The sequence below is a fragment of the Mandrillus leucophaeus genome, unplaced genomic scaffold (assembly GCF_000951045.1).
Source record: "Mandrillus leucophaeus isolate KB7577 unplaced genomic scaffold, Mleu.le_1.0 Scaffold469, whole genome shotgun sequence".
Taxonomy (NCBI): domain Eukaryota; kingdom Metazoa; phylum Chordata; class Mammalia; order Primates; family Cercopithecidae; genus Mandrillus; species Mandrillus leucophaeus.
Window position 1 is genome coordinate 1,189,138 of NW_012105020.1, and position 10,728 is coordinate 1,199,865.

General features: G+C 38.1%; 1 protein-coding gene across 1 annotated transcript; it reads right to left on the reverse strand.

Annotated features, from left to right (window-relative positions):
* Positions 1-167: 167 nt before the first annotated feature.
* On the reverse strand, positions 168-10,640 carry MRPL44 (mitochondrial ribosomal protein L44). Its single transcript, XM_011995069.1, has 4 exons — positions 10,381-10,640; positions 8,041-8,509; positions 3,798-3,976; positions 168-1,030 (listed from the first exon to the last, which is right to left on the reverse strand). The coding sequence occupies exons 1-4, from the start codon at positions 10,557-10,559 to the stop codon at positions 859-861; spliced, it is 999 nt and encodes a 332-aa protein (XP_011850459.1). The 5' UTR covers positions 10,560-10,640; the 3' UTR covers positions 168-858.
* Positions 10,641-10,728: the final 88 nt, after the last annotated feature.

Consider the following 10,728-nt stretch of genomic DNA (forward strand, 5'->3'; position numbering starts at 1 on the left):
ATTTTAAACTTGGAATTTGGGGATCATGTAAATAGCTGCCTACTTATAATCTATACCATGCATTTCCCAAAGAGTTTTAACATTACTATTTCAGTTAAAATTGTATTACAGAAGCAAAGTTCATCAACCTCCTGCCATTACTGGGTGTATCAAATTAAAATGCAATGTAACATGTGGAGAAAACAATGTATTGGTATTACAGCAAAAAATTCACATAAGATACATAAATTATGATACCTCAAAGCTAGAGGCAAATGAAATACACCTAATTATACAAATTCTATACAATTAAATCAAGAACTTTAGGAAAATTTCTTGTAAAAATGTCAAGAAAAGATTTGATCTGGTTGGGCACAGTAGCTCACGCCTGTAATCCCAGCACTTTGGGAGGCCAAGGTAGGCGGATCACCTGAGGTCAGGAGTTCAAGACCAGCCTGATCAACATGGAGAAACCCCATCTCTACCAAAAATACAAAAATTAGCCGGGTATGGTGGCATATGCCTGTAATTCCAACTACTAGGGAGGCTGGGGCACGAGAATCGCTTGAACCTGTGAGGTGGAGGTTGCAGTGAGCCGAGATCGCACCACTGCAGTCCAGCCTGGGTGACAGAGTAAGACTCTATCTCAAGAAAAGAAAAAAAAAAAGATTTGATCAAACCAAGATTTTAGAAAACACAAAATCAAAAACACTGTGACTTGATTAATATTTATTTAATTTTGGGAATACAGTAAAAAAGAAGAACAAACCAAAAAAAACCACCTATTTCTTCACAATTTTGAAAATGTCTGGTTTGAAACACCTTTGACATTTATCTCACTTTCAGTCTCAAGTTTCAGGCTGCCACATTCATGGCTGGCTAGCTGGCAGTGATGCTCTTCTCTGCTCTCAAGGTTTCTTTGGGCTTGGAATAGTTCCAAGGCCGTCTATTCTCTGTGAATCCATAAAGTTTTCTAAGGGCCACTCGAGCAGCCTCTTCTTCTGCAACCAATACTGTTTCCCCAGGTCCTTCTGCAATCAACTTTTTATCACTAGAAAGAGAACAAATAGTAGTCTTAAATTACATGGAATATCATAAGACAGTACACAAAGCAGTTATAAAGCAATTATGCCATCTACATCTTATTTCAATAACACCCATTAGAAGTAACACAATAGCTTTGATAGATCATCTTTTGGATTTTAACTAGATTTGTTGCAAGTTCATTACATATGGTAATTAGACAAAGATACACTCATGTTTCATTAGAAATATATACAACTCTATCAAGTCAAAAAAGCAAGTAGTATCTATGTTTTCAATTGTTGATGAGAGAATTGGAAGAATATGTAAATAAATATCTCCTTACAAAACCCTGAAACTAGTAAAAATATTATCAGGAATTATGACTATTTTTATTTTTAATGTGTGACATAACTTGGGAAAAGATTCTGTTGAAAAAATTATGCCTTTTGAGTTTGTCATCTAAACTTTAACACAAATGAGAAACCAGTTCTATACTTCAAATTAAGAACTTTAGGCCAGGCGTGATGGCTCACACTTTTTTTTTTTTTTTTTTTTTTTTTTGAGAAAGAGTCTCGCTCTGTTGTCCAGGCTGGAGTGCAGTGGTGCGATCTCAGCTCACTGCAAGCTCTGCCTCCCAGGTTCACGCCATTCTCCCACCTTAGCCTCCGAAGTAGCTAGGACTACAGGTGCCCGCCACCACACCAGGCTAGCTTTTTGTATTTTTAGTAGAGACGGGCATTTCACTGTGTTAGCCAGGATGGTCTCCATCTCCTGACCTTGTGATCCGCCCACCTTGGCCACCCCATGGCTCACACCTTTAACACCAACACTTTGGGAGACCAAAGCAGGAGGATTGCTTGAGCCCAGGAGTTCGAGATCAGACTGCACAACATAGTGAGACCTCCAAAAAAAAAAAGAAATGAAATAAAAAAAAAAAAGAGCTTCAAAACAGGCTCAGATTTTAAAATTATTTTATATATTTCTAACCCAGTCTAATTTATTTCCAAGTGAGGTAACACTCAATGTTGGCTATGAGTATTCTATTGATAAATCTAAGGTAGGTATTCCTCTGCTTTATTGGTATTTCTATATCATAACAATTTATCTTCTTAAAAAATGTGAAATGTTCCTTCAAGGGAGCAGAGAATGTAGAATGTGCACATCAAATAACTATAATCCTTTTTGTTTTGCTACTTCTGAAATATATTTAACTACTTCCTGGAAATTTTCTGACCTAAAATTTCATCTGTGCCATTAAAAGAAGCATCTCCAGAAAGTTTCATGCACAGCAACTGCATTTACTAAATCGGATTCGATATAAACTGATTTGAAAGTGAAGACTGAAGCCAAATTAAAGAAAAACTAGTGAAGCTACACAAAGAACAACAATAAATTTGCTAAAAAACATCTGTTATGACAATAATTGGAAATGAAACAAATGTTACATAAGTTAAACTTTATAATAATAAACACAAATTTGCACAAATCTTGAGAAACAGAAAAAGTCATCTTAAAGTGAATAACAAGCATAGAATTTTGTTTTTAGTCTAACGTTGCTAGTTTTATCATTGATCATGTTTTAAAGTCATTATGTAAAATCTACAAAAACACAACTACCCAACAGTAATCACTGTAATGATACGGCAAATGACTTCTTACATTTTTTTTTTAGATAAAAGATAATTCTCTAAAATATCCCAATCTCATTAAAACTTCTTTTAAAGTGTTGCCTGTAATAGCTGTACTATATATTACATCATGTACCTGTATCATTTCCCTCTTGCAGAATATCAAATTTATTTCTAATTGTTTCTCAGTTCAAGAACTATTTACTGACCACCACGTCCCAGCAACTGTTCAAGGTATGGAGCATAAAGAGGTAAACAACAAATGTCTTTGTTCACAAAATTTGTCTGCAAATTTAAGGCAAACAACCAAAAGTTGAAATACCAAAATCAAAGAACATAAAAAATTTTAAGATGCTTGGCATTTCGTCAAAATTATTCACAGAAATATGGTACATTGTTTTCCTATCAGCAGTGTATAAACTGATGATAAAAGATATGTTTAAAAGGTTTGCCAAACAGACAAGTAACAAAGAGTAGCTCACTGTTTTTGCATTTCAATAAATAGAACTTTTTACAACACTATCCATTTTCCCCACGTGGTAACTTCTATTTCTTTTATACTTATAAAGTCTTTTTGTGATACAAGGATTAGAAAAATATTTACCTAAATCTTAATCTAGCTATTTTAAATATTCACTATTTACATTTAACACTTTAATCTTAACATCTGAGATTAATTTGGGGCAGGTCAACTTTTTACTAACAAAACTAAAAAGCTCTCAACATGGGTTGATTTATACATTTTGATGGATAACTAAGGCCCTTCCTTTTCCAGATCTAGGCTCAGTTGAAGCTACTGACAAGAATGGATTAAGGTTCAATCTGTAACATGAACAAGTCAACATTTGTACTTTTACACAGAAAAATTTAAGATAACATACTGAAAGTCTACAGCAAATATTATTGGCTGACAAAAGCCACTATTAGCAAAACTCAGATTCTTCCCCTAAGCATAACTAGCAGGAAGGGAAGTAGTAAATAATAACATGGGGAAGAGATTTTTTTAAAAATCTTTTAATGCAATTAGAAGTTACGTTACGGAATTTGAAGAGGTTATGTTAACATTCCTTATGGAATGTGAAGAGTCTGTTTTTAAGGCTTTGTAAGGAGTCTGTTTTTAGGATTTCCTCAAAGTTATAAAGTTATGATTAAAATTTCACTAACCAGTATAAGCCAACAAAATACAGAGGCAAAGCTGTGGTGCCACCAGACTGCCTTGTAAGTCTTGATTCAGGGGCTGAAATATTCCTTTTCTTCAGTTCTTCTACCAATAGCCCCATGGGATCTATTATCTTCCACATCTCAAAGAGCTCTTTTCCAGTCATTTGAGTAATTAAGAAGTCCTACATATAAAAATACAATTTATACATTTTAATTAGTAGAAAGAACAATAGGACCACAATTCAAAATATATTCTTTACACTTTTTAAATTAGAGAAGCCACAGAGTACATTTTTAACAGAAATTTAAAACTTAATGGGAAACGAAAGACAAAAATGTACTATTCTTTTTCATTCCCCCAGTTTTTACACACATTTTATTACAAAAATCACAGTTGGATTAAAAAAACTTGAAAGCCCAAGAAACCTATTTCAAGTACTATGATCTACCAAAATTCCACAGAAGGTAGAATCCTGTAATTTTTTTTTTCTTTTTTGAGACAGGCCTTCACTCTGTTGCCTAGGCTAGAGTGCAGAGGTGTGATCACAAGTACACCGAAACCTCGGACTACTGGGCTCAAGCAATCCTCCCAGCTCGGCCTCTTCAGCAGCTGAGACTACAGGTGCACACCACCATACCCGGCTAGTTTTTAAATTGTTTGTAGAGACAAGGTCTCCATAAGTTGCCCAGGTTGGTCTCAACTCCTAGCCTGAAAGGATCCTCCTGCCTTGGCTTCTCAAAGTACTGGAATTATAGGCATTAGTCACCACACCCTGCCCTATCTTATAATTCAGAATTATATTCCTACTACTAAAAAAAAAAATATTTAAAGAATTGAGTTAACAAATAAAAAGTAGTAACTTCTTACAGAAACTCATGTAAAATGGCACTCAGAGCCTCTAGATAACAATATTTCCTCCATTAATAATGTTTTCAAAAACTTGGCCGGGCAAGGTGGCTCACACCTGTAATCCCAGGACTTTGGGGGACCGAGGCAGGCAGATCACTTGAGGCCAGGAGTTTGAGACTAGCCTGGCCAACATGATGAAACCCTGTCACTACTAAAAATACAAAAATTAGCCAGGCGTGATGGTGCACGCCTGTAAACCCAGCTAGAAGGGAGACAGAGGTGCAAGAATCACTTGAACCTGGGAGGTGCAGGTTGCAGTCAGCCAAGATCATGCTACCACAGCACTCCAGCCTGGGCAACACGGCAAGACTCTGTCTCAAAAAATAATAATAAATAATTTTTTAAAAATCGCTTCATAATTTCACATAAACTTTTAAAACTGTAACATACTAATAATTATTTATATGACTAAGATAACTGAGAAATTATGAACATTCAAAGCAGAATTGATTTTGCCAGTAAAAAGCATTATGCTGTATAGAAACTATGGAAGCAAACATTAATTTACAGCAATTTACATATTTCAATTAACTTGTATTAACAAACATTAGTAATACGATAACAGGATGGATGGATGGATGGAGGCAGGAGGGAAGAAATTTAAAAAGACCCCTTAGTTCATGAAATGAAGTCAATTCATTACAACACTCCTCCAAGCACCAGAACACTTTCAACTTCATTAATAAAAAATATTAGGCCAGGCATGGTGGCTGATACCTATAATCCCAGCACTCTGGGAGGCCGAGGTGGGAGGATCAATCACTTGAGATCAGGAGTTCAAAACCAGCCTGAACACCATAATGAGACTGCGTTTCTACAAAAAAAAAATTTAGCTGGACATAGTGGCTCATGCCTGTGGTCCCAGCTACTAGGCAAGCTGACATAGGAGGATGGCTTGAGCCCAGGAAGTCGAGGCTGCAGTGTGCTGTGATTGTGCCACTGCACTGCAGCCTGGACAACAGAGTGAGACACTGTCTCAAAAAAAAAAATTTATAAATCCATTCTCAGTAGGGGATTTTGAAATGTTTTAATGTACAGAAGTAGATATGCCTTATGGGATATGTATGTATATGCACATATATAAAAATCACTGAACTGCTATCTGTCATATAGAATAACCAAGTGTAAGGTAAGGAAACACAACTCTTTCCCACCATCGAAGATATTAGTAGGAATATAGAAAGAAAGCTCAATTTTTCTTAAGTGATTACCTTCTATTTTTTGCTATTTGCTCCTGGACTTACTAATTTATTATTAGAACTTTCTAGTAGGGTGTAAGTTGAATACTCCAATCTCACCTCCCCAGAATATGGAAGGGGTATGAAGAAATGATGTTTCTAAAATGCACATTTGATCATTAAAAACCTCCCACTTAGAACAACTCCAGCTGTCACTATACAAGATCATCAAAATACATACTCCGTAGCATGGCTAAGAGTGCTGTTCTCATTTCCAGATGCAGAGATATCACCTGGAGAGCTACTTAAAATACAGATTCCGGCTGGGGGCGGTGGCTCACGCCTGTAATCCCAGCACTTTGGGAGGCCGAGGTGGGTGGATCACGAGGTCAGGAGATCGAGACCACCCTGGCTAACACGGTGAAACCCCGTCTCTACTAAAAATAGAAAAAATTAGCCAGGCGTGGTGGCGGGTGCCTGTAGTCCCAGCTACTTGGGAGGCTGAGGCAGGAGAATTGTGTGAACCCGGGAGGCGGAGCTTGCAGTGAGATGAGATCGCATCACTGCACTCCAGCCTGTGCAACAAAGCAGACTGTCTCAAAAAAAAAAAAAAAAAAAGATTCCTAGGTCCTACTCCCAGAGATTATGTACTCTGAGGGGGTGCCTGAGAATCTGCATTTCTATCAAGTTCTCCAGTGACGCTGATACTGACGCCCAAACCACTTTCTGAGTAACACTGTTGGCTCTTCTGTACACTGGCTCTTGAAGGTCCAGACTCATCTTTGATCACTTCTCCAAATGCAATATGATTCAGTCACAAAAAATTAACTGTAGTTCCCAAGCACACGCTCACCCTTGACATTGTCTTCCCAAAACATCTTTTTTACGGGCACAAATCGCTTCTATAAAACCTTTCCTACCCTTACTAAAGTTGGTTGTTGCCTGAACTCTGAATTCACTCTGCGCCTTAACACCTCTAGGAAAGCACTTCCACACTGCATTCCATCTAACTAATGAGTTGTGAGTAGGATCAAATCCTATTTAGATTGTGGCTCCAGAGCTCAGCAGAGTGCCTGGCCCATAGTAAGGCACTCAACATTAAGTGGATGAACAAATGAAACAGGACAATCCAAACCTGTCAATTCTACTATGAGAGACATCAAAGCTCAACTTATAAACAGATATTTGAATTATCTATGTTTCGTAAGATCTTTACTTGGAACTGTTAAGAGGCATTAAAATATAGTAAATATTTCCAACATAGTTTCATGACTACCTTGCAGAATTTCAAAATGGTGACCAAAAATTATTTAAACTCCACAGAGGTTATAGTAAAGAGAATGGAAATCAAAGAGGACTTTGTCAGAATTTCTATAGAAAAAACTAACTGGGGGGAGAAAGATAGGTCTTACCTATGAACAAAGTCTGAAGTGTCAGTAAATACAGACATTCTCTTAACAAAATTATCAAACTTGGTATCAAAACTAAATGAACAGATTCCAATAGCATGTGATGCTGGTTTAAGGACTGAATGTCAGTCAGATAGATGCTTGAATCAAAACTGTCTTTATGACTTAAAGAGATTGTGTGGACTCTCTATTATCAAAAAGTGAACAAAATCTCATGTTTTCATCCAATGGCAGAGGATAAAACTTCTCCCAGTTAATAAATTACAAAAGGATAGTGAGAGTCAAGTTGTACCAATTAAGAAACCGAATTAGCTAAGTCACTAGCTAACAAAGAGTTAGGCATTAGAGGGACTTGAAATTCAAGATTTCATCACTTGGAAGAGCAGACAGCAGCTGGTACTGAAGCACAGGCCTCTGCATACTGTCCTTTGACTTCATTCATTCACCAAACATCTACTGAGTATCTCTCATGCAGGCAGTATCCTTGGCCCTAAGGATGTAAACTTAAAGATGACATGGCTTGTGGTCCTTCAGAAATCACAACCCACAATTTAATATTCACTTTTTATGATATCCGTAATAAGAGACAACTGGAATAATTACAGCCCTTCCATAAAAAAGTTTTAGGTTTTTCTCAGTTTTTCTTGGGACAAACATTCACTTCCAAGGTGATGTATCAAAGAAGCAAATTACAAAAGAAAATTTTCCCTTCTGTCTTTCTCAAGCATGTCCAATTAATAATTACGTACCCTGATAAAAAGTGCAGTCCTCTCGGGTCCACTGCTCTGTAACAGGGCTCCAATAACTGCAAAGAAAGTTTGCTGTAATACAGTCGGGGGCACTGGGAATTCCTCACTCAGTGTTAACTGCTCCACAGCCAAGTTTCTAGCCACGTGACACACGACTTCCTCACCAGTGAGAAAGGCAACAAGATTTCTGATGCCTTCAGTGGGCAAGTCTGGGAACTCGTCTTCAAGAAACTGTGTGAGGCAAGTCTGTGAAAAAGATGTCCCTTGTTCAGATAGTTCCTGATTACTTTTAAGATTCAGAAGTACAGCTTCTTTCTCTATCCCAAGTTGCTGGCGCTTGGCCTCCTCACTTTTAATATAGCAGCTATTAACAAATGCAGTTTTGAGAAGATCTAAGGAAAAGTTTTCCTGTAACCGATGTCCAAAAGCTTGTATTTCTGCATGGTAATCCCAGTTCGGCTTCTCGGAACTGAAAATGTAAAGATAGTAAGAGATGGTAAAGAGAACAACCTCTTACTGTGATATAAAAATTTTTCACTGTGTTGTAATGTTATTAATTATATAAAGGAAATGAAAGAAGGTTATATTTCTTTTTAATGCCAGGCTGATATTCTAAATGTTAAGACTGAAGTCAGATAAATACTGGAAGTTCCTTGCTATATTCTACATATATGATCGGATTAATTTTCCCGTTGATCCAATTGTTCACATGAAATTGGTTCTTCAACATAAAAGACTAAGCCATTAGCCTAACTTTTAGGTTCCTTATCTCTGCTCTAATCATGAAACTATGTTTTATACCTAAGTATGAAACATAAATGATAATTTCACAGATTCAAGCCATAAACACTAGGTATGTTATATTTACGGTCATCCCTCAATATCTGTGGGGAATTGGTTCTGAGGACTCTCCTGAATACTGAAATTCATGGATGCTCCAGTCTCCCATATAAATGGTGTAGTACAGGCACACTTCATTTCACTGTACTTTGGTCTATTGTGCTTCACAGATTTATTGCATTTTATTTTTACAAATTGAAGGTTTGTAGCAATTCTGCATGTGCTCACTTTGTGTCTGTGTTAGCATTTTTTTGCAATGAAGTATTTTAAATTAAGGTACATACATTGCTTTTTAGACAATACTACTGCATACTTAATAAACTACAGAATAGTATAAACATAACTTAGGTATGTACTGGGAAATTTTAAAAGTCACGTGACTCGTTTTATTGCCGTGATCTAGAACCAACCCTACAATATGTATGAGGTATACCTGTATTTGCATATAACCTATGCACATCCTCCTGTATACTTTAAGTCATCTCTGGATTCCTTACACGTAACACAATATAAAACCCCTTTAAGAAACAAAGGGAAGCAAAGTATAAAAAGCTGGGTTGAAAGTCATAAGATATACATATAATATATACACCTATATAATCTGTACAAACCATAAAGTTTCTTCCAACTTTGACAGCCTAAAATACTTAACCTTATAATAAACAAGGGAATGGGAATTAAGAAGAGATTTTATTTTTTGCCATAAACTTATCTGTTAGAAGACTGTCCCTATTGGTAGGAGTACAAAGTGGATCAACATTTTTTGGAGGGCAACGTTAAAGTACTAATAGTATTCAAAATTACATACTACATATGCATCCCCAAAGGTGAAATAAAAGATACACGCTGTTACATAGGTTTTAATGGCAATAATATGGAGCTCATAAGCCCATAAACAGAGCCATAAAAAAGAGTGAGGTACATTTCTTTGTAATGCCATGACAACATGTCAAAGACACGTTATTAAAGAGAAAAAGATGAAGGAATTTAAATTAGGTATGATCTGATTTGAAGCCATAAAAACCTGTCTCTCTGCCAAACCTGTTACCAGAACAACATTAATTAGGGCAAAAATCGAAAGCTAACTTTTTTTCCTTTTTCTCTAGACAGTAGACTTCAGGTTGTAGATTAATTTTTTTTTTCTCCTTAATTTACAATGCTGTGGACTGCTTTATTCTCGCTTATCGGAATTCTCAGGTATTACAAATGGGGGCTACAACACCCAAGTCCACATAAGGAAGACCCTCCGGCCAGCCCCATTTCTCCCAATTTCCAGTAGACAAAATCCTAAATGGTAGTTTCAAAACGTCGGGAGCAGCCTGAAGCTACCACCTGCGGCACAAATCCATTTTCTTTGCCTCAGGCCACGCGCCCACAGCTCACGGGTGTCTCTATCGCAAACTTCCTAAAGCTTAATCCTGGGGCGCATCAGCCGCTGGCACAACGCCGCGGGAGGAAGACCCCGTGTCTGCGACCGCCACCCTGACACCCTTCTCCTACCGGCGCACGGGCGGCGGCGGGCACCGCAGAAGGCGCAGCCGCTCTAACTCCTTCTGGAAGCGGAAGGCGGCGCGGAATCCCTTCTTCACTCCCCGAACCGGAGGGACCAGCTTGGGGACGACTGGAGCAAGGAGGCAGCGAGGCCCCTGCTGCAGCACTCTTACCAGCCCGGACGCCATTGCACGGGAGAGAGCGATGGAGGACGGAACGAAAGTAGTCGGGCCAGTGTCCCCGTAACACACTTCCCCCGGAACCCGGGACGCGGAGAGAGGACAGGGACGGAGACCGCCCCCAGGGCGGGGCGACTGAGAGAGGGCGGGGGCGGAGACAGCCCCGGGGGCGGGGCGA

What these genes read in the sequence shown, in the direction of transcription:
- MRPL44 (XM_011995069.1), bottom strand. Translation starts at nt 10,559, where the DNA reads ATGGCGTCCGGGCTGGTAAGAGTGCTGCAGCAGGGGCCTCGCTGCCTC. An exon ending in GGACTGCACTTTTTATCAGG is followed by an intron (nt 3,977 to 8,040) that starts GTACGTAATTAT and finishes TTTTATATGTAG; the next exon opens with GACTTCTTAATTACTCAAAT. An exon ending in TATTTTGTTGGCTTATACTG is followed by an intron (nt 1,031 to 3,797) that starts GTTAGTGAAATT and finishes TTCTCTTTCTAG; the next exon opens with TGATAAAAAGTTGATTGCAG.